At 42.6% G+C, this 27,812-nt stretch overlaps 2 protein-coding genes across 5 annotated transcripts in view; both read right to left on the bottom strand.

Annotated features, from left to right (window-relative positions):
- Positions 1–2: 2 nt before the first annotated feature.
- c4h22orf39 (chromosome 4 C22orf39 homolog) lies at positions 3–22,326 on the bottom strand. 3 transcript variants are annotated; one of them, XM_069933685.1, is made up of 3 exons: positions 22,048–22,326; positions 8,467–8,634; positions 3–413 (listed from the first exon to the last, which is right to left on the bottom strand). In XM_069933685.1, exons 1-3 carry the CDS (start codon positions 22,258–22,260, stop codon positions 288–290), a joined length of 507 nt encoding a protein of 168 aa, XP_069789786.1. In that variant the 5' UTR covers positions 22,261–22,326; the 3' UTR covers positions 3–287. The 3 variants fall into 3 exon arrangements, 1 of the variants encoding a protein (XP_069789786.1); XR_011356347.1 differs by lacking the exons at positions 3–413; positions 22,048–22,326 and adding exons at positions 13,273–13,933; positions 14,055–16,491 and having other exon boundaries at positions 8,546–8,634; XR_011356346.1 differs by lacking the exons at positions 3–413; positions 22,048–22,326 and adding an exon at positions 13,273–16,491 and having other exon boundaries at positions 8,546–8,634.
- A 2,200-nt stretch (positions 22,327–24,526) lies between these two features.
- Positions 24,527–27,812, bottom strand: part of ufd1l (ubiquitin recognition factor in ER associated degradation 1) — a 39,175-nt gene continuing 35,889 nt past the window's right edge. For both annotated transcript variants that reach the window (XM_069933687.1, XM_069933686.1), the window contains exon 12: positions 24,527–24,897. In XM_069933687.1, coding sequence (XP_069789788.1) covers positions 24,823–24,897 — 75 coding nt within the window. In that variant the 3' untranslated portion in view covers positions 24,527–24,822. The remainder of the gene's footprint in view (positions 24,898–27,812) is intronic.

Genomic DNA, 27,812 nt, shown 5'->3' on the forward strand with positions numbered 1-27,812 from the left:
AATTATTTTTCTGGCTGGTTTTTATTTAATTGAACACATCTTTACAGGAACACTGTCTTAAAAACATTTACTGGTTCGAACAATTGCATGCCAACTTGGGTGTTATATTCAATCCAGAAGGTGAACCAAATTCCAAGTTGTATCCGGACAAGCAGATGGTATCAAAGCAGAGATGTTCCAAGTTGGATTCACCAAAATCCCACCTTGTAAAAAATGCCCAGCAGAAAAAATAGTGGACTGAGATGCGAACAATCTGGCAATTTAACTCCAGGTCCGGGCAATTCCCACTATTTTCCTCTTCTGTCATTCAGGGGAATGTGCCATTCAACTGGTGGATTGTTCCTCATCTCCCAGATTGGACGATGCCTCGCTCGTTCTTCTAACCTTTTCTTCTCGCTCTCACGTAAAGCTTTCTGCAAAATTTTTACATTTTAGCCACATTAGCTTTCAACTAGAGACTGCTGCTAAAGTTATAGAAGAAAGAAGCTACGTCAAAGAAATACTCTCAGGAAGCTTAATAACAAAAAAAAATACAAACTTACTCAAAACATTTTGCAATTATTCAACCAAACTTAAATCTTCCACAATATTGGATATTATTCTTAATGATACTTTAACACTTTCAATTCAATGCATTTTAAACAATATTGTGATATTTTTGCAGTGAACCCAGTAAGATTCAAGGAAGCACAGAATCAGAGGATGCAGTGAATTGAAAGGGAACGTGAAAATATCACCTTATGGGCCAGTGCTAAACCATTCCAATTTCAAAGTAGTCTGATAGCAGATTATTGGAGTTTTACTGTGTGTGTATATATTACATATGGAGCTGGTGTGGAATTTTTCATAAATTCAAAATGTTGAGATGAGAAATCAGAATTGTGAACAACAGTTTACCCACTCACACCAGAATGTTCCTACCATTTTTCCTCCGTCTCGTCTCCATTTGATCAACTATGGTTCTCTCCTTAATACCACCATGGTATCACAGGTCTTAGATTGCGGCTCAGTATCATTCAACTCTCAAATTACAATTTGAACATGTTCATTTTTATACTTACTACCATCAACTCCATTTTTTAAAAATCAATTAATGCTCCTTCTGGACTTTAATTCAAATATTTACATTGCAGTGGAGTGAAAAATCACTCGCTTAAGATTTAACTTTGCACACATATCCTTCAGCTCTCTCACTCATGTTCCATCCCATTCAATGTGTTGGAATAAAGCTGACAAGACCTCAACTCCATCGCTCTGCCATCGCTGCAATTTGCCAGTTTCCCTTCCCTGTCAAAACTTAGCAAATTTTCATTTGACAGCATCCAGTCCTTTTCAGGAAGGAGAATTATCTACTTCCACCATCTTCATTGTGGAATTTCACCTTTAAAGATGAATCCTCTATTTTCATATGCTGTCTGGATCTGGAATTTTACAACAAAGGAAGATTATTTCAAGACACTAAAGAATCTCCAGCAATTTAAAGGCCTCAATTAGTTCTGGACATTCGGTTTGAAAGGCCTTGGTGAGCGAAGGCGAAGGTGGAAGTGAAAGAATTGAGGTAAGGCAAGGACAGGTTTTTTTTAATGGACAGTAGGAATGGTAGCCAGGGCAGGGACATGCTCCTCTGATAGAACGTGGACAGGCAGGAAAGCACACAGTACCCCTGATTACTTCATCTGCGTCAAATGTATCCAGCTGCAGCTCCTTATAGACTGTCTTAGGGAATTGGAGCTGCAGTTGGGATGAACTCCAGATCATTTGGGAGGTGGAGGGTTGATAGACAAGAGTTACAGGGACACAATCATACCCAGGAGGAAGGTAGCTGGGTGACGGTTAAGAGATGGAAAGGGAATAGGCAGGCAGTGCAGGGTATCCGGCAGCTATTCTCCACAGCACTCTTTGGGTACTGCTGGGGGATTGATCTATCTGAGCCAGGCAATGGCCAGACCTGTGGCTGGTTCTGAGGCTCAAGGGAAGGGTGAAGACAGGTAGAGCAACAGTCAGGGGAACAGATAGGAGATTCTGCAACTGCAAAAGAGGCTCCAGACTAATGGGGTGCTTGGGACCAGAATGTTTCTTAATGGGTGCAGTAAAGGTGAAGGTGAGCAGCCAGAGGTAGAGGTACATATTAGTACCAACGACATAAGCAAAAGTGAGGTAGAGGTCCTGCAAAGTACATTTAGGGAGTTAGCAAAAGAAAGAGGTTGATAATAGCAGGACCTCAAAGGTGATCATCTCTGGATTATTCCCAGTGCCACGAGCTGGGGAAGGTCATGAAGGCCAATATGACAAAAACTCTCTTTACAACTCTATCCACCTGTGACAGTACTTTCCCAGTTCCCTCTGTTCTATCGCACTCCTCAGTGCCCTACCGTTCACCATTTTTTCATGGTTTGTCCTTCAAAACGCAACACCTCACAGTTGTTCATGTTAAATTCCATCTGCTGTTTATTCCAGCTGGTCCAGATCCCTCTGCAAGCTTTGAAAACCTTCCTTGCTGTCCACAACGCTTCTGATCTGAGTACTGTCTGCAAACTTGCTGATCCAATCACCACATTGTTGTCCAGATTGTGGATCTAGATGACAAGCTACGCTGGTCCCAGCACCGATCCCTGCAGCACACCACTAGTCACAGGCCTCCAGTCTGAGAAGCTATTGTCCACGGCCACTCACTGGCTTCTCCCACACAGCCAATGTTTTTGAATATTTTAATATGAGATTTCACATCCAAAGTACAGAGTACCTATGAATAGATGTTAAAATTCTCAAAGATACACTACACTTAAAATCACCAATGCCTGAAGAGGGCGCACAAAATCAGTGAACTGGTGCGGACTTGAAAGGCCAACATGGCCTGTTTCCGCTCCATAAATGGTTATATGGTTATATCTGGCTGAAGAGATGGTGAAGTTATTGAATCATTGGAACTTTTTCTGGAGAAGGGGGTGTCCAGTACAAGTGGGTCAGGTTGAACTTGAGGGGAACCAATATCCTGGCAGGGAGGTTTGCTAATGCTATTGGGGAGGGGGGGGGGCGGAAAGAGGGTTCAAACTACATTTGTAGGAGAGGTGGGAACCAAAGTGAAAAGACGGTTGCCACACAAATAGGGGCAGCTGGTAGGGAGTTTGTGTCAAAGGACAGGCAGATTGGGCAAAGTTGCAGCCAGTGGGATGAATTGCAATGCAGTCATATTCAAAAGTAACACAAAGGGCTAAAGGTATTGTATTTAAATGCACACAGCACAAGAAACAAGTATGATGTTGTGGCCATCACAGAGTCATTGCTGAAAGATGGATGACATTGGGACCTTAATATCCAAGGATACACAGTGTATCAAAAGGATAGGCAGATAAACAGGGTTGGGGGGCCGTAGCTCTATTGGTAGGGAACAGCATTAAATTATTAGAAAGAGTTGACATGGGATCAGAAGATAATCAATCATTGTGGAGTGAGTAAAGAAATGGCAAGAGTAAAAAATACACACTGCTGGCAGTTATATACAGTCCTCTAAACAGTAGCCAGGATGTGGACAATAATTTACTGCAGCAAATAGAAAAGGTGTGTCAGAAGGGCAACGTTACGGTAGTCATGAAACCCTGGCTAGGAATTGATTTCAAGAGAGAATTTTTAGAAATCCTATGAAAAGGCTTTGGAGAGCAGCTGGTTGATGAGTCTAGTAGAAGATTGCATGTTCTGGATTGGGTGTTGTGTGATGCACCAGAGGTGATTAGAGAGCTTAGAGTAAGGGAACTATCAGGGGGCAGAGATCACACTATTACTGAGTTCATTTTGAGATTTAACAAGGAGAAACTAGTTATATGTGTCAATATTTCAGTGGGTTCGATGGATTTCAGTGGAATTAGAGAAGTACTGGCCAAAGTAGATAGGAAGGGAGCACTAGTAGGGAAGACGGCGGAGCCACAACGGATGGAGTTTCTTCAAGAAATGAGGAAGGAATATTCAAAAGACAAAATGTCGCAACTGTAGCTGACGAGGGAAGTCAAAGCCAACATAAAAGCAGAGGACAAACAAGGAAGCAAAAATTAGTGGGAAGATGGAGGATTGGGATTTTTTTTTTAATTTTGCAGCCAGTAAATAAAAATCTCATAAGGAGGGAAAAGATGAAGAATGAAAGTTGACCAGCAAACAATATCAAAGAGGATACAAAAACAGCTTCTTCGTGAGAATGGAGAGGTGAGAGTAGATACAGGACCAGGAGAAAGTTACACTGGAGAAATAATAATGGGAGACAAGGAGATGGCAGAGGAGCTAAATGAGTATTTTGCAGTCTTCATTATAGAAGACATTCCGTATAACACTAACATACATGAATTGTAAATCATATCCATATTCTAAATAATAAATACTTTGTTTTTTTATATAAAACTAATAATTAGACAAAAAAGAGAAAAACTCAAAACCCTTACCTAACCCATATATTCTTTTTAAAAAAAAACACTAAACCCCTCCCTACCCCGTTACCCTCTATTTTTTATTCCATCCATGTCCTTGTCTAAGAGTCTCTTAAATGCCCCCAATGTTTCAGCCTCCACCACCATCCCTGGCAAGGCAGTCCAAGCACCCACAACTCTGCATAAAAAACACCCCTGATGTCTCCCCTAAACTTCCCTCCCTTCATTTTTTTTATCCTATGTCCGCTGGTGTTTGCTATTCCTGCCCTGGGAAACAGATGCTGGCCGTCCACCCCATCTACACCTCTCATAATCTTGTGGACCTCTATTAAGTATCTCTCATCCTTTTATACTCCAAAGAGAAAAGTCCCAGCTCTGCTAACCTTGACTTATTAAACTTGTTTCCCAATCCAGGCAACATCCTGGTAAATCTTCTCTGCACCCTCTCCATAGCTTCCACATCCTTCCTGTAATGAGGTGACCAGAACTGAACACAATCCTTACCAGAGATTTGTAGAGTTGCAACATGACCTCTCGAATCCTGAACTCAGTCCCCCACCCCCCGCCCCCCCACAATTAATAAAGCCCAGCATTGCATTGGCCTTTACCCTATCAAACTGTGCGGAGACCTTGAGGGCTGTATGGATTTGGACCTCAAGGTCCCTCTGTTCATCCACACTCTTAAGTAACTGACAATTAACCCTTTATTCAAGCTTTGATTTGTCCTTTCAAAACGCGTCACCTCACACTTACCGAGATTGAACACAATCTACCACTTTTCCATTCAACTGTGCACCCTGTCTAAATCCTTTTGTAACCTTTGACAACTTTTAGCACCATCCACAACTCCTCCAATTTTCGTATCATTTGCAAACTTACTGAACATTCCTTCCACCTCGTCATCTAAAAAGTCACAAAGAGTAGGGTCCCAGAACAGATCCCCCCGCCATTCCACTCATCACTGACCTCCAGGCAGAATACTTTCCTTCCACTACTACTCTCTACTTTCTACATGCAAGCCAATTTTTTAACCATACAGCCAAGGTTCCTGGATCCCATGCCTCATGACTTTCTGAACAAGTCTCTCTTGGGGGACCCAGTCAAATGCCTTACTAAAATCCACCTAGGCCACATCTGCCACCATAGCCTCTTTTGTTACCTCCTCAGAAAACTCAATTAGGCTCGTGCGGCACAACCTTCCCTTCACAAAGCCATGCTGACTGTCCTTGAGTAGACTGTACTTCTTCAAATGCTCATAGATCCTATCCTGAAGAATCCTCTCCAATAATTTGCACACCACTGACATAAGACATACTGGTCTATAATTCCCAGGATTCTCCAGATTACTTTTAAAAAAAAAACAAGGGGACCACATTTGCCATTCTCCACTCCTCAAGAAACTCCTAACCCTAACCCCTGTGGTCAAATAGGACTCAAAGATCATAGCCACTTCCCACAGCAACCTGGGTTATATCGCTTCCAGCCCTGGATTTTAATCAATCTTAATGTTTTTAAGACTTTCAAAAGGTCTTCAACAAGGTGCCACACATGAGGCTGCTTAGCAAGATGAGACTCCATGGAATTACAGGAAAGAACTTGCATGGGTAGAGCATTGGCAGGAAAAAGAGTGGGAATAAAGGGATTCTATTCTGGCTGACTACCGGTTCCAGTGGTGTTTTGCAGGGTACAGTGTTGGGGCCGCTTCTTTGTGTGTGATTATATAAATGACTTGGGTAATGGAATAGATGATTGTGTGGATCAATTTGCACAAGATACAAAAATATATGGTAAAGAGGTAGTGCTGAGGATGCAGAAACGTTGCAGAGAGATGGATTAATTAGGGCAACGGGTAAAGGGGTGGAAGATGAAATCCATTGTTGGAAAGCGTACAGTCATACACTTTGGTAGAAGAAATAGGCGGACGGACTATTAGTTAGACGTGGAGATGATTCAAAATTCCAAAGTGCAAAAGAATTTGGGAAATCTGCTGCAGGATACCCTCCAGGTTGAGTTGGTGGTGAAGGCAGCGAATGCAATGATCCCATGCCATGTAAGAGCAGGGATGTTACGTTGAGACTCTATAGGGCTCTGGTGCATCCTCACTTGGAAGACTGTGTATGGTTTAGAGCACCTTATTTGAGAAAAGACGTCCTGGTGTTGGAGAGGATACAGAGAAGATTTACTCAAATGACACCAGGAATGAAAGGGTTAGCACATGAGGAATATTTGTCAGCTCTTGGTCTGTATTCGGGAGTTCAGAAGGATGAGGGGGGACCTCAGAGACATTTCAAATGCTGAAAAGCTTGGACAGTTGATGTGGTAAGGTTGTTTCCCCATGGTAGGCGAGTCCAGGACAAGAGGGCATAACTTCTGGCTAAAAGGGCGTCAATTTACAACCGAGACGCGGAGAAATTTCTTAAGCCAGAGAGTCGCACATCTGTTGAACTTTTTGCTACCGATGGCTGTGGAAGTAAGGTCATTGGGTGTATTCAAGGCAGCGACTGACAGTTATTTAATTAGTCAGGGCATGGGGAGAAGGTCGGGGAGTGAGGCTGAGAGGGAGGACGAATTAGCTCATGATGGAATGGCGGGGCAGACTCTATGGGGCAATGTATCTAGATCTTATGAAATTTCAAAGGAGGTAAAGGATTGTCTGGGCCCAGAACAACATTTGTTTCAATTTTAAATATAGATTATAGTGATGTCATCAATTGTGGGACTTTTACCGGCTCATGTTACAGCAATGACCCCATTCCAAAATTCTGGAAATGGTTGTGAAGTGCTTTTAAAAACTTGCAAATAGAGGGAGTGAAACAGAAGGGCACCAGATAGATTCCTGAGATGGGGCTATGATGACAGATTAAGCAGTTGGGCCCCAACCCTCAAATTTAGAAAAGGGAATCAATAAAAAATGTAGAAAATTCTTCTTGCATTTGACCTGGCTAGATATCGGCTGGAGTGTCCAGGGGCTTGGGTCAGAGTCTCAAAATAATTCAGGATTGGGGTGAAAAAAATGATATTGTCACACAGGCGATAATGAATCTTTAGAATTATCCAGCCAAGGCAGAATTTACAGGGCAAACCAAGGAAAAATATGATTGCGTTTTTTTGTTTACAAGACAATAAATGATCGAGAATGAAGATCACTATATTTTTGGATACTGAAGGAAATGGGGTTAATCCAATAAAATGGCACTGGAATGAAAGATGTCAGAGTTCGCACGAGGAGCCAAATGGTCTAGTTACCTTCCATGGCTTTAGAGGGAATAAATACAGGTGGTCTTTAAAAATGGTTACTTCTAGGGAAGCACATGCACCTTTAGCCAGCACAAACCACTGCTTTCACAAGAGGAAACAAATATCAGAGAAGAACTTTTAAAATACTACAAATCAAATACACGTAGATGGGGTGGAAGCCTGAAAGTGACACAGAAAATTGTGGAATTATTCAATCGAGAGAATCACAGCATCAGCACAAATGATCTCAGACCCAAAACAGGGACCATTTCTCTTTTGACAAATGCTGCCTGTCCTGCTGACTGTTTCTTGCATTTACTGCATTTTTAAAATTATAGAACTAGGATTAAGAAAATAGGAAGCATGTTTCCAAGCAATCACAAGAAAAATGTGGGTGCTATTTGGCTAAATCGTTGTTTCTCAACCTTTTCCTTTCCTCTCACATCTCACTTTAAGTAATCCCTCTGCCATTGGTCCTGTGATTAGTAAGGGATTGCTTAAGGTGGGAAGGGAAGGTTAAGAACCACTGCTCTAGACCCGATTGTGACCGAAATATTTTGCTGGAGAAAAATTGTCATTGGCCCATTTCCTTTGGAGTTACGAACCAGTGCTCATAACGAGTCAATTGGAGACAATTACAACAGTGGTTTTCAAACTTTTTCTTTCCACCCACCTTAAGCAATCCATTACTAATCACAGAGCACCGACGGTATAGGGAATACATAAAGTGGTATGCAAGTAGAAAGAAAACAGTTGGGAACCACTGGGCTAAATTCACAACTATTACATCCACAAGTGCTTTCTTCTGAACTCTCACCTTAGTTTCTCCAGACCTGTGTTTTTCCCATTCTCTGCAATTGTTGTAATCTGTTTTCCACTGTTTACACGAGGGAAATTCTCCATATGTGTAGTAATGATGAAAGAGATTCCTTAGACTCCGACAATGCTTCCACTCACTCCAGTAATCGTCACATATCCGAGGAGGCTGCAACGACATGTCATCAACGACAGGTTATGCACATCCGACAGAATGCTAACTTTCTGGGGGAAAAAAATCTTGTGTCAGGGAATAAGAATGCTGCCTGTATTTCACTCACGATGCATTCCACTGGTTGATCTTTTCATTATTTTAACACGGATGTGCGCATTATTGTCTAGACGAGCATTCAGTAACCACCCCTAAGACAGCAGTGTTGTACCAACTTGTCCACAGGATGAAGGAACTCCCACAGCATTGTCAGCTGGCAAGATACAGAATTATAATGAAGAAACCCCAATACTTGACCACACCAGGTAACTATTTTACTTGGAAGCACTCTCTCCCCTTGTCCTTCTCACGGTAGGAATCCAGACTCTTGGAGTTCAAGCTGTGCACAGGGGGGAGGGAGTCACGTGATGGAGTAGTGGCCAGACGGTGAACTCCAGCCCTCTCCAGAAAAGTCGGGAAAAACAAGAGAAAACACAAAGGCACAGAAATAAAAGTTACAGAAAAGTGAGTATAAAGGTGGAAAGAAGATGGCGACAAAAAAAGAAAAATCGAAAGCAACGGTAAGAAGAGAGGAAGAGAAGACAAAGGAGGAAAAAGGTGAAGGCCTTACCTGTCCGAAGAGGCCCGCTGCGGAGAGAGAAACCCGCTCCCTCAGGTCGGTAAATAATGGACTACAAAAATGGCTCGCAGAGCCGAGTAAAAGTGCGCAACCGCGCATGCGCGATGCGAATGAAAAAAAACACACCGACGGGAGGGGAGACCAGCTGGGGAGTCGACCTCCACAGCCGGCAACGACAGCTGCAGAACACCTGCAGCAAGAAGAGACCACAGAAGACAATAGAAACAAGAAAGAAGAGGAGGAAAGGGCACCAAAGAAACAACAGATGGTCAACCCAGAGGAAGAAGAAGAGGAAGAGGAAGAGTACAGTGAAATAGAAGAAGAAAAGAAAGGCAAGGTAAAGGATATACTTGCTCTTATTAAAGGATACATGGAGTCATTTAAAGAATGGCAAACACAGGAATTTAAGGATTTAAGAAAAAGAATAAACAACACAGAAGAGAAAATAAATAAAATGGAGATGACCTTAACAGAAATGGGAAAGAAAATGGACAAGATGGAAGAGCGGGCAGTAGCAGCAGAAATGGAGGTAGAAGACTTAAAAAAGAAATTGGAGAAATCTAATAAAAAAACTAAAGAGACACAAGAACTACTAGCTCAAAAAATAGATACAATGGAAAACCATAACAGAAGAAATAACATAAAGATAGTGGGCCTTAAGGAAGATGAAGAAGGCAAGAATATGAGGGAGTTTATAAAAGAGTGGATCCCTAAGACCCTAGGATGTCCAGAACTACAGCAAGAAATGGAAATAGAAAGGGCACATAGAATAGAGTATTGGCCTCTAAACCACAACCACAACAAAAACCAAGATCTATTGTAGTAAAATTCCTAAGATATACTACAAGAGAAAAGGTACTGGAGAAGACAATGGAAAAAGTAAGAGAGGGCAACAAACCACTGGAGTATAAAGGGCAAAAAATCTTCATTTATCCAGATATAAGTTTTGAACTCCTAAAGAAGAGAAAAGAGTTCAATACAGCAAAGGCGATTTTATGGAAGAAAGGGTATAAATTTATACTAAAGCATCCAGCGGTATTGAAAATATTTATTCCAGGACAACAAAACAGACTATTCTCGGATCCAGAAGAAGCACGAAAATTTGCAGAACAATTACAAAAATAGACTGAGGGAGGAAGACGGGTAATGAGAGTTAAAATGATCACGATTGATATGTATGCGGGTAAAGAGGTATAAGAGTGAATAGAGACAATGAGCATACATGAATGTATCTGTACTTAGAGGAAAATATAGATAGTATAGACAAGAATTAATAAGGGAAGGTAATGGAATAGAGAGAATAAGGAGGGAATTAAAAGAGTGACCTTTGTGACATGAAAAGTGAAATCTTTTCTGGGGGAGGCGGGGTGGGGGGAAATAGCGGTCACTGCAAAATCAGTTGACGCTTGCGAGTGGATTCGCAAATCCAAATGGAGAGGGGAGATGTGGTTGTCCGACAAGGGATAAAGGACAACTCAGGAGGTGAAGGGGAGATTGGGGATAAATAAGATAGAAATAGGAGAATAAGGAAAATGTTGGATGTTGTAGGAATGTTGTCTTATAAAGAGTTGAAAATAAGAAAACAGAAATGGAAAAGGAGGAAAGGTAATGATGGAAAAACGGAAAGAGAAGATAAACAAAATATAAAAGGGCTACGCTGAACTATATGTCTTTAAATATTAATGGAATACATAACCAAATTAAAAGGAAGAAACTACTAAATTTAAATGAATAAATGTATTCCATTAGAAAAAATAACATATAGGTTAAGAAATAATATTGAAATATTCGAACAAGTATAGGAGCCTTACATTAAATACAATAGCGAAAACCTACCGGGGACAAACATTACCTAAGTTGATGGAAGGAGAAGGAAAGAAAAGAATGGACTCAGTAGAATTTCTGGTGTAATTTTGTTGAATGACAACATTGTCTGACTGGCTTAATGCAACCTAGATTGTATACCTAACATGGATGAGAGGGGGGGGGTGGGGGGGTGGCTTGGGAGGAGGGGGGGGGAGAAAATAAATAGTGTATATCATGGCTAATGTGATTTATGGTGTGAAAAAAAAAGAGAAAAAAAAAAGCTGTGCACAGGAACACTGAACTGAGATATACAGTGCTGACACTGGCAATGCAAACTCTAAATCAGTATTGGCTGTGTGACTGCAGAACTGGATGATGAGATTGCACACTTTATAGAGGAGGACTGTACTGTCAACATTTGTTGGTGCAGTGAATTATCAGATACAACATCTAAAATGGAAGCCAAGTACCACAAAATAATGAGATTTATTAAAGGTACAAATAATTTTTACAAACATAATGTAATGCCAAAGGCCAGCAATTCCAGACCAAAATATCAGCATTCTCCCAGTCATTATCAGGGTTTTGGGATTCCTGCATGGAAGCACAAATCCAGAATTTGCAGACGGCTCTTGCGATTAAATGTCACCAATTCCATGGACTTTTGAACCCCACGAGGGATCCAATAGCTGAAAGTGGCTCACTGCAATTAGTGTGCAGGACTAATCTGATGGAGAAACAGTGCAGAAACAAATCGTTTCAGTGCAGGTCTTGCTATATTAATAGTTTTAAATGATGTTGTTTTTAAATATTTTTAAATGTCTTTGAATGCTTTACAATGTCAGGAACAGTTCAGAATTTAAAAATTAATACTATGCCAACTAGCTAAGCTTCAGGGCATAGTTTACTTACCTGTCAAGGTTTATCCAACTGTTTGGTGGGCAGGATTGGAATATGAAGTTATTACACCGAGCAAAACTACAGGAATGCAGATAATCAAATGGTATTTTTTTTTTTAAAAAGGGGGAACAAGACCATTTATCAATCAAGATAATGCTGGTATGGAGTATCCTTATATTTTAGACATTAAATGTAGCTTCAACAAAGTGTATATAGATATATATAGATATGTTATTGGGAGATAAATTGGGAAAGGTTGTCAGAGTAGGTCACATACAAACACTTTAAAACAGATCTTATTTCAAATACTGGAGCTCTGCCCTATAATAGGTAGGGGCAGGTTTAGTCAGCAAGACACTGAAGTAGCTGATTAAAAAGGAACAACAAATCTCTCTGAAAATCGACAAGAACCTTCCTGAGCGGTAACCATTTATCTTTCAAGGACCAAAGCCTGGTGAACTTTATACATGTTAAATTCTGTGAACAGTATAAGAATTGCCTACTACCAGTGAACTTGGAAGAATGAGATGGGAGATTGGACTGTGAACCAAAAAACTTTTCTGAACTTACACACACATTACATACACGTGCGCTTAGAATTAGAAGGGAGTTAAGTTAGGTTAGTTATGTCAATAGAGATAAGTTAAAGTTTGATTCTATTTTCATGTTTATAGATAATTAAAAGTAACTTTTGTTTAAGTTATCATTTGTCATGGTAAATATCTATTGCTGCTAGGTTTTGTGGACCTCTGGGCTCATAACAATATCCAGTGGTTCTGAACCTTTCTCTTTTTCACTCATATCCCACTTTAAGTATTCCCTATGCCATCGGTGCTCTGTGATTAGTAAAGGATTGCTTAAGGTGGGATGTGAGTGGGAAGATAAAGTTTGAAACCCACTGTTTTAATCATCCCTCATTGTCTCGTTATGTGCATGGTTTCATAACTCCAAAGGAAATTGGCCAATGACAATTATTCTCAAGCAAAATATTTCATTAATAATTGGGTCTGGAGCAGTGGCCCTTCCCACCCACGTCCCACTTTAAGCAATCCCTTACTAATCACAAAGCGCCGATGGCAAAGGGATTATTCAAGTAGGGTGTGTGGGTTGTAAGAGAATAAATATTGTAAATTGAAAATAAATAAACCAGCTACAGGAAATAAGAAATACAAAATCAGGATGCGGACGCGCTTCAGTCTGACCTGCTGTATGTTTCCAGCATTTCTTGGGATTTTTTTTAAAAATTTACACGAGTGTCACATTTGTGGCCCGAAATGTGAAGTTAATAACACGACTACCGCAGGTTTTACCAGTTAAATATCTCCGTGTCTTTATTCTCCAGTTTTCATTGTTCCTCCATTTCGCGCTCTTCTCTCTCATACCATCTGACTTCCGGTCAGGTGAATACATCTCATCCATATTCATTACATCCCTCCTTTCACCAGAAATAAACTTTACACCTTAATGTTGAAATGTAAACACCGTCACCTTATCAATATCCCTCGGAACCAACAATTTCAAACTCCTTCTACACATAATGACATAAACATGTCGTAACCAACTGTAATACAATAACTCAACTAAACAAAAATGTACTTCATACAGCACTCATATACGCACTTTATGATACATGATCAAATCACTGTCCCAATGTTCTATTATCATTCCAACTGTCACAAACTTTCCCTTTCGTGATAATGCAGGCACAATTAGAAATACGGCACAAAGTCTTCGTATCGTTTAGGTGGTTTCCTGTCTCGTTTCGGCCTTCCTGCGATGCTATCGTCGCCACTCGGTTGTTCACTCTCAGCGTCAGAAACACTGCTCGCTACGGCCTAGGGTGTTTCTGCCACTCTGGTCACTTCATCAGGAATGCTGGTAACTGCCTCGGGAACATCATCTGGTCCCTCAGGTTGAGCATCTCGTATTGGACTTTCAACCACCTCGCTCGATGTCGCTCTGGACTGGTACCTTTTTAAAGAAGACACATTTTTTTTGTACAGGACTCCAGCCGGAGACTTGACTGTTAACATACTGCCACTTCTGGATACGACAGTGTAGGGTTGATAGTAATAAGGTGTGTCTAGCTTACCACCATTCTCTTGCCTCACTAGAACATTATCTCCAGGCATGATGTCTGAGTACCTGGCTCCACGTCTCGAATCTGTGTACAGCTTTGCTGCTCCTTTCTTTTCAGCATCGTGGTCCCTCATCTCCTGGTTGTCCCTGATTTCCTTTATTTCGGGCATTTTTGTGTGGATTTTCCTCCCGAAAAGCACTTCTGCAGGACTTTTTCCTGTGGTTGCATGAGGCGTTGCCCGATAGACAGCTTCATTAGATAGCAATGCTTGTCGCCAATTTTGTCCTTCTGCGTGAGCAATCCGTAATCGTTTTTCAATGGACTGATTTTGTCTCTCTACTTCCCCGTTGGCTTGTGGCCATTTTGGAGTTACTTTATGATGGTGGATACCTGTGGTCCTCATGTATTCAGCAAATGTCTCTGAAATGAACTGTGGACCATTGTCAGAGTATAGCGTAACAGGCAATCCATATCTTGCGAAGATCTCTGCTAATGCTTGTATTGTTTTTTCAGTGGTCGTTGACCTCATCACAGCATACTCATAGTATCTGCTGTAGTAATTTATCACTACCATGATTGATTCACCAGTCGGTAAAGGTCCAAGAAAATCAACAGCTACATCGATCCATGGTCCTGTCGGGAGTTGCGTACTCCGGATCGGCTCTGGAGGATTACTCCTACTTGTGATTTGACACCCATGGCAGGTTTTGAAGAGTTTCTCTGCGTCTTTATCACAACCTGGCCACCATACTTTACTCCTGAGGTTTTGCTTAGTACCAACAATACCTAGGTGTCCTTCATGAGCTAAGGATACGATCTTCGGTCTCAACCTCTGCGGTATCACCAATCTACAACCTCTCAATACACACTGTCCGATGCAACAAAGTTTGTCTCTAATGGGAATGTAAGCCTTGTGAGTACATTTGTCCCATTGTCCACCCTGGATACATTCTCTCACTTCCATAAGTACTGGGTCATGTTCGGACTCTCTCTCGACTTCGTTCGTGGTCACAGCTTTCAGTGTCGACTGAATAACTACGAAGCGTACAAAGCTCTCTGCTTCTGTCCCCAATTCTGACTTGGATTGTGGGCATCCATCCTTCACCAATCTGGACAGCGGATCAGCAATGTTTGCTTTCCCGGCAATATGAACTACTTTATATTTGTAGGGTTGGAGTCGGAGCACCCATCACTCTATTCTGGCACACAGTTTGGATCTAGCGGCATAGATCACCTCTAATGGCTTATGATCTGTGATGAGTTCAAATTCAATGCCATACAAATATGCATGGAACCTATCACAGGCCCATACAAGTCCGAGTGCTTCTTTCTCTGTCTGAGAATATCTCCTTTCCACATCTGACAACGATCTGCTGGTGTAGGCAATGATTCTTGGTCCTACATCATGCATCTGGACCAACATGGCTCCTAAACCAACAGGACTAGCATCCGCTATGACTTTGGTTGGTGCATCCGGATCATAATATCCAAGAGTATCAGCGTCCGTCAGACTTTGCTTCAGCGCTGTGAACGCTTTCTTCTGCTCAGATCCAAAATGGAATAGTACACCTTTCCTGGTTAGTTTCCTTAGTGGTTCTGCCACTGTAGCAAAGTTAGAGATGAACTTTGCGCAATAATTGACCAATCCCAGGAAACTCCTCACCTCCGTTGCGTTCTGGGGTGCACGTGCATCTGCAATAGCCTTCACCTTGGCCTCTGCTGGGTTTAGTCCTTCCCGTGTAAGTCTGTGTCCCATGAAGTCCATTTCTGACACACCGAACTGGCACTTGTTTCCATTCACGGTAAGGCCTGCCTCCTGTAGTCTAGATAGTACACGCCTCAACCGTCTGTCATGCTCTTCTTTTGTAGGCGCATGAACTATGATGTCGTCAGAAATGTTGGCAACTCCAGGAACGCCTTGAATCACTCGATGGATTTCATACTGGTAGATCTCAGAAGCTGCATTAATGCCCAACGATAGTCTCTTGTATCGGTACAATCCACAGTGAGTCATAAATTTTGTTACATCTCTAGATTCTGGGTCCAGCTCTAATTGATGATAGCCCCATTTTAAATCAATTTTTGAGAATATTTTACTGGTAGTTAACTCCTGAAGTATTTCCTCGACTGTTGGTATAGGGTGTCGTTCTCGAATTATAGCTTCATTGGCCATCCTCATATCAACACACAGTCTTATGTTGCCATTTGGTTTGGGCACAATCACTACTGGGCTGACCCATTGTGTCGAATGTTCCACAGGTTCAATAATGTCTTGCGCGATCAACTCTTTAATTTTGGCTTCAACTCTCCCACGAAGTCCAAACGGAGTTCTGCGCACTGGTTGCGCCTTGGGTTTGACCATTTTGTCCACCGCTAGCTTTAGTTGTCGACCTTTCAGCTTTCCTACTCCCTGGAAAACTGCGGGGAATTCTTGCTTCATATCCTCGTATGACTGAACTGAATTGACACGAGCTCCAATATGAAGTATTGCCAGGTCTTGCGCTGCCTGAGTCTACAATGACCTGAACCGTCACACCACCAATTATCACTGGGACCTTCTCATGATGTACATCATTCAATGTAAATTGATAGTATCTCGGTCCATCCTGGTTATCATCATCATCGTCACTTTCTGGGACACCGTCTATATGGCGAATAGTGTCTTTCTTTCCAGGATACTTTCCTTTCCCCCAAGCTTTGCCTTTGGAAGCTGTGTTCTTCCCCTTCTGGTCTGCATTGGACTTGCTTTTGCACTTCTTTGCAAAGTGGTCTTTACCTCCGCACTTTCTGCAAACTTTGTCTTTTGCTGGGCAGCATGGGTCTTTTCCAAAATGACCTCTGTTTCCACATCGAAAACACTCCACGTCATGTGTCAACGTATATCTTGGCTGGTTATGGCAATGCGAGAGCCTCTTTAACTTGCTGGCTTGAGTTGTCCTTCAGGGTCATGGTATGAAATTGCCCCTCAACAGCCTCTAATGCAGCAGCAATGGCTAAAGCATCGGTGAGCTTCAACTCAGTCCCTTTTTCCAGCAGACGTCTCCTGAGCTTGTCTGATCTGCAGTGCTGCACGACTTGATCCAATAATTGGTTGTCCAAATCAGCTGCCATGTAATTGCATCCAACAGCCAGCTGTCGCAATCTCGTCACGTACTGAGCAATCGTTTCTCCATTTTCTTGTTTCGTTCTCCGAAACAAATGGCGTTGAAATGTAGCATTCGGTGTCACTACATAGTGTGCATTCAATGCATCGACGGCTTTCTGGTATTCATCCTTCCTTCCTGTATTCAAAAGTGTCTTAAAAGTTTCCCGAACTGCGGGTCCTGCGGTGAAAAGAAGTAACGCTCTCCTCTGCTCTTTTTGTTCCACCGTACCGCTATCGAGAAATAGGCCACGACTGTCGGCGTAGGCTTCAAATTCTTCCAGCCATGCCTTCCACTTCATACTCACAGTGCTTGCATCACCCGTCGGGTCAAAATGAGGAACACCTCGAAGTGTTAGAAAGTCAGCTTCTGCGCCTGCATTGAGGAAACTTTTTCAGCCCAAAGCCACTGATTCAAAAATCAAAATGCTTATCACATTGAAGTTCCAAAATGTTGTTGTTTTAATCCTCGTCGCCAATGTCACATTTGTGGACCGAAATGTGAAGCTAATAACATTACTACCGCAGGTTTTACCAGTTAAATATCTCCATGTCTTTATTCTCCAGTTTTCATTGTTCCTCCATTTCGCGCTCTTCTCTCTCTCTCTCATACCATCTGACTTCCGGTCCGGTGAATACATCTCATGCATATTCATTATCATGACAACGAGATCTTCACCCGACCAAAATTGCTTGGTCGATGCGAGTCATGGATGCACACCAACCTGAAAAGAAATTTAAGACCTAAAACTTATCAAACGTAGAAACGTTTTTTTTGTGTGTGTGATCATGGTGGTGGGGGGGGGGGTAAGATCATTTAAAATTATCGCTGAACAAGACAAATATCAGAACCCACTCGTGCGTTGTGTAGCGCAAGCGACACTCACCCTCCAGAATTCAGTGCTCGCCATCCTCGCTCTTGTCTGCAGAGCCGCCACCAGGACCTTCGCAGCCAATCACCGAGAGAACCGAAGCACGTGCTTCCTTTTGGAACGAAGCTTGACCAATGGGCGTCCTGGTCCCGCCCGCTACATCGTCACCCGAATTGAAACATGAGCAGAGTCCACCAATCGGGGCGAGGGTGATTGCGGTCAATGGGGAGGGGCCGGCAGTACTGAAACTTCCCGCGTAAACCTCCAGAGCAGTGACATCCACCGTGAACAGGCAGTCTTGCTGGAGGAACTCAGTGAACCTGGTCAGACAGAAATATCCACGAGCAGAAATATGGTCAGTCAACCTTTCGGGTCTGAACTCTTTATAAGTGGCGATTTCGCCCCTTGCCCGTAAAGGATTCAGACCCTTAACGTTGACTGACACTCTACCCATGGATGCTATCTAGCCTGCTGAGCCCTCCAGCGATGTTTTGTCTTAATTTTTTTATTTCTTTTTTAAATTTAGACATACGGCATGGCAACACCCCATTTCGGCCCATACATCCAACACCCAATTTACAACCTACGGTGGGAGGAAATCGGAGCCCCCGGGGAAAACCCACGCAGACGCAGGGAGAACAAATAAATTCCTTACAGACAGCACCAGATTCGAACCCCGGTACTAGTCGCTGGTGCTATAAAGGAGGTGCGCTAACCGCTATGCCAATTGGGCCGCCCAATCATGGCATCCCATGCTTCTCAAGAATCCAGTACCTATGTGTTTTTTCATACCAAGAGAACTAGGTAGAGTGTTGTCAGAAAACCATCCAAACAAGAAGGATTTTGTGCATGGGGTCGGGAACCACTGGTTTAGAGAGAGACAGTATGTGTCAAACACAGGGAAATGGAAATAGCTCAGGTGGGCAACCTGGTCAACATGAACAAGTTGGGTTAAGGGTCTGTTTCCTTCCTGGAATACTCTGGGACTCCAGGTGAGCAGATGACCTGGACATGGGAAGGATCAGTAATAGGATGCTAAAAACAGCAGTGTAAAAAATACTCACTTGTACATTGTTCCTGGCCTAACCTACCTTTTTTTTAATAGATGAAAGCTGTTCATACCAGGAGCAGGGTAGAACCTCACTGAAATATTCGGACCTCTCCTGCACCACCCTTGAATACTGTGAATACAGTTGGAATCCTTTCAGCCAAATGGACATTATTTTGCATTTTGGTTTCTTTATGGTACTGTTTAGTCAATTATTGATGCACTTCTCCGTGGATTGCCATCTTGTCGTGGTGGAGAAGTTTGTGTGATCCTGAGAGCGATGCCGCCTGGAGCCGTGCTCCTGGTAGGGCTACTCAAGGCGGTAAGGTTGAGGGTGAGGTCCCTGGCAAAGAACAATCCATCCAAGACCTCAACGATGGGACAGGCAGACGAAGTAACTCTGAACTCAATGGCTATGAAGGCTGCAACAAATCCATCAGCCCCAAACGTCATGGTTTCCAAGCCATTGGAATTAGTTGGTGATTTGTGAAGTATCATGTGCTTCTTGAAGTGCAAACATCAAGCACACATTAGTCTGCGCTCAGTGGGCCACATTCCAAGATTGGACCATAAGCCACTTGAGAGACCATAGGAACGAAGACCACCATCCTTGATCTCGAAGATTAGCCACGATAATGATGATCAATGCAAAGAATCTTTGTGGTTTTCAATTTTCTTTGATTCAGCATCTTAAATGCAATTTGTTTAGAATCCAGAGTTCACTTTTTTCCACCTACTATCAATGAAATTACAATTAAATCATGATCCATAACCATATTAAAATGTGTGTCAATTTAGGATGAGTGTGAATCAAAAATTGGTTTATTTCATGTGAAATATAGTTTTTTGATCATGAGGTGTATCATTTGCAGCAAGCTAAGTGCCTACGATATCAGTAATCTAAGTAAATGAATATTAACTAATACTAAGCTAATTATCCCTGCATCAACCAGTTGAGTTCATTAACCTTTTTTTGTGACTAATGGAGGATGAAAAAGGCCAAGTCTAAAGGTTCCTCCCATTATTAAAAGGGCTCACTGAGCTGTCAATCATCAGTTCCCTTAGATTCATACAGAGGTTGGTAAACATTGAATGAAGTGGCAACAATCAAAGTCGCAATGGACTTCAAGAAAGGCGGCCCTTGGATAATCAACACGTAGCTTGGATTCGACTTCTATCTGTCCAAAAAAAATTTTGCAGATCGTGTTGCACCTAGTTAGTAATAACTACTGGAAACAGCTTTCATCCACAGTCGATCAGTTGGAAACTCAAGAGATAGTTGTTGCAATTGTTATTTTTTCCATTTTGTTATTATTCGGAGCTAACACAGCCAGCCTATTGCAGTTTCCATGCTATCTACACATCAATATGCCTTTTAAGTCACAGAGGATATCACTCCTCACAACTACTTTGTCTTCAGGAACCATCAAAATGCTGCTTTGGTTGCCAGAGTCGTGTACAGGATAAAGCCGATGGTAGTTATATTTTTTTCACTTCAATTGCCCTCCTTGCTACCAATAACCCTATTTGAAGTAAATTTGAATCTGCTTCCAACATAGCTCAATGTGATGTGGATTTTGGAGGGTCGCGTGACCTCTCCATCTGAAACCTGGTGGGAATGTGGATGGTGGAGGGTCACATGGCCAGTCCGTCTGGAACCTGGTGGGAGTGGGGATTGTGGAGGGTTATGTGACCTCTGTCTGGAATCTGGTGGGAATGTCGATTGTGAATGGTCACGTGGCATCTCCGTCTGGAACCTTGCGGGAGTGTGGAGGGTCACGTGGCCTCTCCGTCTGGAACCCAGTGGGAGTGTGGATTGTGGAGGGTCATGTGGCATCTCCTTCTGGAACCTGGTGGGGTTGTGGATTGTGGAGGGTCATGTGGCCTCTCCATCTGGAACCTGGTGGGGTGTGGATTGTGGAGGGTCACATGACCTCTCTGGAACCTGGTTGGAAGTCACATCACCTGCCAATCAAGGTTGGACTCTACCTACCCATTAGTTTACACCTGACCACTGGCCCCTTTTAATCACCTTGTGATTACTTGTGCCGGACCCTCCTTACTGTACCGTAAAGCCCACCACGTGTAGTAGCTCAGCATCTGTTGCTCTTAGGCCCTGAGATGAACCCTGCAGTGGACAATGCTGAAGCAGTCATTTGTAAGGTGAGCACTACAGGTTGTACTGTTGTACCTGTAGTTGTAGTTAGTATCTGAGCCATGCCCATGTTAGGCAAAGAATGGCATGTAATGTATTGTAGTCCTTGGTTCTGATAAGTCAGTGTAAAGAGTTGTTAGTATCGGTCGTGTTAAGCCCAATGTGACTGGGTTGTATTGTGTTTGTGAGAGTGTAAATAGTTACTGGTATTGGTCGTGTTAAGCCCGACGTGACTGCGTTGTACTGTGTTTGTGAGAGTGTAAACAATTACTGGTATCAGTCGTGTTAAGCCCAATGTGACTGGGTTGGACTGTGTTTGATGTAAACAGTTACTGGTATCGGTTGTGTTAACCCCGATGCAACTGGTTGTACTGTGTTGCGATCCCCTTGCGTGTGTTTCAATAAAGATAATTTTTGCATTCAGTCTGTGACCAGACCCACTATTCTTTGAACCCACCAAGCTTCTCCTCTCCCACACAACACTCACACTGTTCTCCAGATTGTGACAATCTAGAGCACACATGTCAAACTCTGGCCCGCGGGCCAAATATGGCCCGCGATATAATTATATTTGGCCCGCAAGATCATTTAAAAAATGTATTAGAGGTGGCCCGCCCTGCAGCGAGAGCCGATGCTGTTTTTTGGTCATGTCACCCCCACCATCCTCCCCCTTCATTGCACATCCTTCCCCATTGTAACACGAGAAATTGTAACACGTGAAGTCTGTCAATGTCATCAGCCGGCAAGCCGGTTGGAAGGTTCCCCGCACAACCAGTCACTTCTCCCACCTGTCGAGCGGTGCGGCGGATGGGCGAGCGCCTGTGATTTCCTGTCGGCGCGACGGGCACGGCAGGTTGCGCACAGCCCCCGGGCAGCGCGAGCCCCGCACGACTGGCATCGGACGGCCCTTCCATAGCGCGAGCGCACTTCTCCCGGTCGCCACGGCCTTCAGCGCTTGCACCCGCGCGGACCCCAGGGACGGCTGGTTCGGCCCTGCACATGAAGAGAGAGATGGTGGCTGTCCGCAAAGGCTGATCGGCAGCGCGCTGGGCCTGAGTGGGTGGGTAAGCAGGGGTGGGCAGAGGGTGTAGGTGAGGAGTAATGGGCAGGGGAAGTTATGGTGGTGCGAGGGGCAGTTAGAGGGAGGGATGAGTAGAAGGAGGGGTGGATAGGGAAGAGGTAAAAGGGGAGGGGCAGGGCGAGTAGGGGAGGGGTGATTAGAGGGTGAGAGACGGGTAGAGGGAGGAACAGGTTGAGGGGAGGCAGTACAGGGGCGTGTATAGGATGGGGTGGGTAGAGGCAGAGCGAGTGGAGTGAGGGGTGAGTAGAGGTTGGATAAAGGACTGGTCAGGTAGAGGGATGGTGGGTCGAGGCCTAGAGCCTGAGGAGTGAGCAGGAAATGCTGAGTCCTGATGCAGGCCAAAATGGACACAGCCTGTGAATGCTGACTACATCTCCACAGGGACCAAATAGGTTTCCCTCAGGTCAAGCAAAGGGTGAACTTGAGCTACCTACTCCTGACCTGTAACATTATCCTCCTAAAGTTATATCCTAAAGTTTAACATTACATATGTTGAAAGAAGAGAAAACATGCAGATGTTGAAAATTTTCAATAAATATTTAGTTCGGCCCTCGACTTAGTCCAAGTTTTTAATTTTGGCCCTCCGTGAATTTGAGTTTGACACCCCTGATCTAGAGCATTGAAAAAATAATGTAACTCCATTTTAATTATCTGCATATATATTTACAGGTTAGTCTGATAATACCTGATTATTGTAAATTTAGTTTTGAACCAAGAGTTCTTTTTTCCAAGAAACACCAAGTTCTCCAATATCTCCATAATACAGTAAAACCCCAGGTATCTGGAATTCAAACAACCAACAGATTCAAGCAACTGGCAAAAAAAAAGGAAAATAAATTTTAAATATTTAAATAGGAATAAAAAATTAGGTAAAAATATACGTTTAAGATTGTAAAAGTAATACTTCTCTGAAGTAATACATCAACCTTTGGTGAAGATGGGAACAAATATTCAGCCAGCAGTGAGCCTTGGTTGGGCTTTGCTCATAGCAGCTGTTTGAATAAAGTTGTGTGAAGCAGCAATGGTGTCACCCAGGATAAAGAGCTCTTTGATGCCACTCGTCATTGGGGTGTCGTCATTAAAGTGTCTCCTTGTCCCTGTTTAGTAAGAGTCGCCTCCAGTCAGAGGCTTCATCTGTAAACTTGGCGGGGGGTGTGAGAAGGGGGTTAATTATCTATGATGTTATTGTTCGTGTTTCAGGCAGCTCCATGGAGGGGGAGGAACCTGCAGATCCAGTGACAGTTAAGTGTTTTCCAAGAATGTGACTGAAAATAAAGTAAAATGCTTTAAGGTTTACATATTCATGCAAGTGAAATTTGTTCAGTGCATGTACAGTGTAGTATTTTTGTCTTTTAAACTGTTTATTTTAATGCAGGTGTATTAGTTAGCCATTGTTGGAGTAAGTCTCAAGCAACAGGAAAATACACTTATCTGCATCTTCCAATCCCCATAGGTACTGGATACCAGGGGTTTTACTGTAGTCCATTGCTGGTACTAAATTTAGTAAATATTTTCTGCATTCTGTCCCATAAATGCAATTGTCAAACATTGCAAGGTGTCAGGTGCTGTTTGTATGCAACTTCTTGAAGATAAAACCTCATTCATAACTTGGAGCAATAGGACAACTAACGGAATAGTTAGCCAGTTAAGATATCTCATTTTTAGAGTAATCTGCCTTCTCTTGATAGTTTTACTTATCACATCCAAGGGACAATATTGAATGCACTGTTCGTTAGGTGATAAACAATGATGAATCACTGCTAGCCCACCAGCCTCCAAGCGACAACCATTGAAAGTGTTATGTAGTGAACTTCATTACCCTTTCCCCTTCAGTTTCCATTTCTGGATTTGAATGTATTAGTTAGTTATTCTGACCTTGTACAGTAAAAAAAAACCTGGTATCCGGCACCTATTGGGATTGTTAGGTGCCGGATAAGTGAATGTTCCGGATGCTTGAGACTCATGGTGCGTGATTGGCAAACTAATGGGAAGGCACACCAATTTTAAACTTCCATATTATTTATTTTCTGCATTTTCTTTTTGCTGGTTGCTTGAATTCCAGATAACAGGGGGGGATTTTACTGTATTTAGGTTTTATCCAGATTAATGCCCAATTGTAGAGTGATAAGAGATTTCCAGCATTGACTAAATGCTGATAGAAAAAGATGGCTTACTCAAGCCCAAAATGTCAGAAAACTGGTTTACTATAAACTAAGATTATATACACAGAGCAAAAGTCACATTTGTAAACACCCAAAGATATTAGGCAGTGACCTGCAGCATCCGATTCCCAGTCACTTCAGTCAACCATCAAGTTGTCCTTGAAAACAGCACACAAGAACGAAAGCCAGTAAGAGAGATAGTGCAAAGGATCCCATTCAAGAATTGGTTTTGTTTTAAAATACAGGGTGAAGCAGTCCTTTCCAGCTCCTCCATCTGTTCCACTTCCCCAAACGAGAAAGGCTGCTTTCCTGTCACAGTCCTAAGGCTTCCTTCCTTTCTTGCGTAAAGACTGTCCTTCTCCAGAGAAGGCAATAAACCGGGTGGTCCCAGAATCCTGCGCCAACAGAAATGATCATAAAGATTAATTTAAAAAAACTCAACCTGGCTTCGTATAATCAAAGCTGAGCATTTTCCAACATGAAACACTGCCCGAGATTGCCAAGTTGGTGTGTAAGCACTGACTGTTTCAAAGTCAGGTCATCTGCTGGAAGGAGTGAAGAGATTGTGAGATCCTACTTGTTCAATAAACTTAATTTAAATTGTATATTCTTAAATAATTAACAGAAACCAGTGAACTCAGGAGTGTCCGTTCTTCTATTACATCAATAAAACTTAATAAAAATGATCTTTTGCTAACGCATTCCAAATAATTTAGAAATTTGATGCTCGTTGCAATATGACAGCTTTTCATATTAATGGAACTTCAAGACTGTGCTGACGACTAGCATAGGTTGCAAGCTCTTTAAAAAAGGTTCCTGCAGATGCTGGAAATCTGAAACAAAAATAGAAAATGCTCAAATTCAAGCAGTGTCTGAGGAGAGAGGGAAAGAGCCAACATTTCAGGTCTTTGTTCTAGTTTCTCACTCCACAGATACTGCTTAACCTGCTGAGTCATTGCAATATTTCTGTTCTCACCGAACCAAGTTAATGCTTCTTGGTGAATGAGCTGGTGAATATTTGTGTCAGATTTGAATAGGTTGGATTATTTTAAACTGCGTAGACAACAAGGAGTCATTTTAATTCACCAAGAGGAGCGGGAAGGGTTAAAAACTGTAGAATTAACTCATCATTTTTATTGTTAACCCAATCCAAATCTGTACACTTCTGGCATTAATGGAGGTGGGTGAGGGGCTTGACGGTTACTTCCCCCTCAGGGAAACGGCCAGGTTGCTTTCTGCCTCCATCTATATCTACATTCCAGGTTTATTCTGCCTCAAGAAATCCAGCAACTGAAAGGGGAGGCAAAAGGTAAATGCTTTTGAATATCTATTTCTGGTTTTGCCCACACTCTCCACTTACAAATATCACAGTGCATTTGAAGAGGTTTTAAACAGTGTCAGCAGAAGGTCATTTTAATCCCCTAGATATTTGATGGAGGTAATCTGCAGAGAAATCTGGATCAGATGGCAAAATGAACAGGTGGAGTTTAACGCAGACGGGTGTGAGGTGTGGCATTTTGGAAGGACAAACCAAGAAAGGACATACATGGTAAATGGTGGGGGACTGAATAGTGCGGTAGGACAGAGGGATCTGGGAATATAAATAAATAATTCCCTGAAAGTCACAGGTGGAGAGGGTTGTAAAGAGGCCTTCATAAATCAAATTGAGTACAGGAGTTGGGAAGTTATGGTAAAGTTATACAAGACATTGGTGAGGCCAAATTTGGAGTATTGTGTGCAGTTTTGGTCACCTAACTGCAGGAAACATATCAATAAGATAGAAAGAGTGCAGAGAAGATTTACTAGGATGTTGCCTGGACTTCAGGAACTGAGTTACAGGGGAGATTTGATAGAGGTATTTAAAATTATGAGGGGGATAGACAGAGTGAATGTAGATAGGTTTTTACCACTGAAGTTACAAACCAGAGGACATGGGTTGAGTGAAAAGGGAAAACGTTAGGGGGAATATGAGGTGAACTTCTTCACACAGAGAGGGGTGGGGGTGTGGAACGAGCTGCCAGGAGAAGTGGTGAATACGGGCTCAATTTTAACATTTAAGAAGAATTTGGAATTTGGATGGGAGAGGTATGGAGGGCTATGGGCAGAGTGCAGGTCAGTGGCACTAGGGTAAAAAATGTTTTGGCACAGATTAGAGGAGCCAAAGGGGGTGGTTCGATGGTTCTAGGTATAGAAAATTATGAGGGGAATAGATAGGAGTAAACACAAGTAGGAGTTTTCGACAGAGAGTAGATTAGAACAATGGTGATGGGGGAAATGTTTAGGGGGAACTTCTTCATGTAGTGTGGAGTGAGCTACCAGATGAAGTGGTGAATGCTGGCTCCATTTTGACATTTAAGAAAAATTTGGATAGATACTTGGATTGGGGAGAGGTAACAAGGGCTCTGGTCCTGGTGCAGGTCAATAGGACTGTGCAGACTAACAGTTCGGCACTGACTAGACAGGCCAAGGACCTGTTTGTGTGCTTTAGTGTTCCATAGTTCTATGCTTCTAAGAGTTACAAAGGGGACGTAATCTGTTCACGTTCTCCTGCAATCAAACTTTCCACTCGTGATCCAACTAGTAACCCCAGATAATCTCCCACTGCAATCTAACCATTGAATATTTAACACCGCCCATGCTGAAACCATCCAGCCTTCAGCGTGCCTGGCTGCAAGCATGAAAAGGTCTTGTGTATCTGAACACTTTTAAGTGACACATTCTACCCCAGTCACATTCTCTTATCCCATATCCTCCCATCAGGCAGACAATACTAGAGTTTGAAAATGCACGTCACTGGTTTCAAAGACTTCTTCCAGGCTGTAATCAGACTATTGAGTGTACCTCTCAGTACAATTCTCTGCCCTTCCTCTGTTTTAACCAAAGCATTCCTCTGCACCACTGTACTTCTCACTTTTATTTTGTTCTCGATGGGTCAACATGCCTGTATCGCACGCATTGAAGTTTTTCACTCCACACATGGCAATAAACAATTTACTTGGCCAAAAATCTCACCATGAACCCTACAAAAAAACATTAACTATCCAATGGTTATGTGGCAACCTAAAGAAGAATTGCAAGAGCATATGGAGTCATATTGGAACGACGGACATGCAATAATTTTATTGAATGGGTGTGCAGATGGCCTCACCAATCTTTACTTCTGATGACGTCAATGGTATCATCACTGTATAAATGAGATATGGTCTTTTCAGGTATTATGGTGTCTTGTCGAGTCAGGTACAACATGGCAAGAATGAGACTCTACTCTGCCTCAAGATTCAGGGTACAGCTACATTTTAGATTCTTCTCC

This window comes from Narcine bancroftii, chromosome 4 (assembly GCF_036971445.1).
Source record: "Narcine bancroftii isolate sNarBan1 chromosome 4, sNarBan1.hap1, whole genome shotgun sequence".
Taxonomy (NCBI): domain Eukaryota; kingdom Metazoa; phylum Chordata; class Chondrichthyes; order Torpediniformes; family Narcinidae; genus Narcine; species Narcine bancroftii.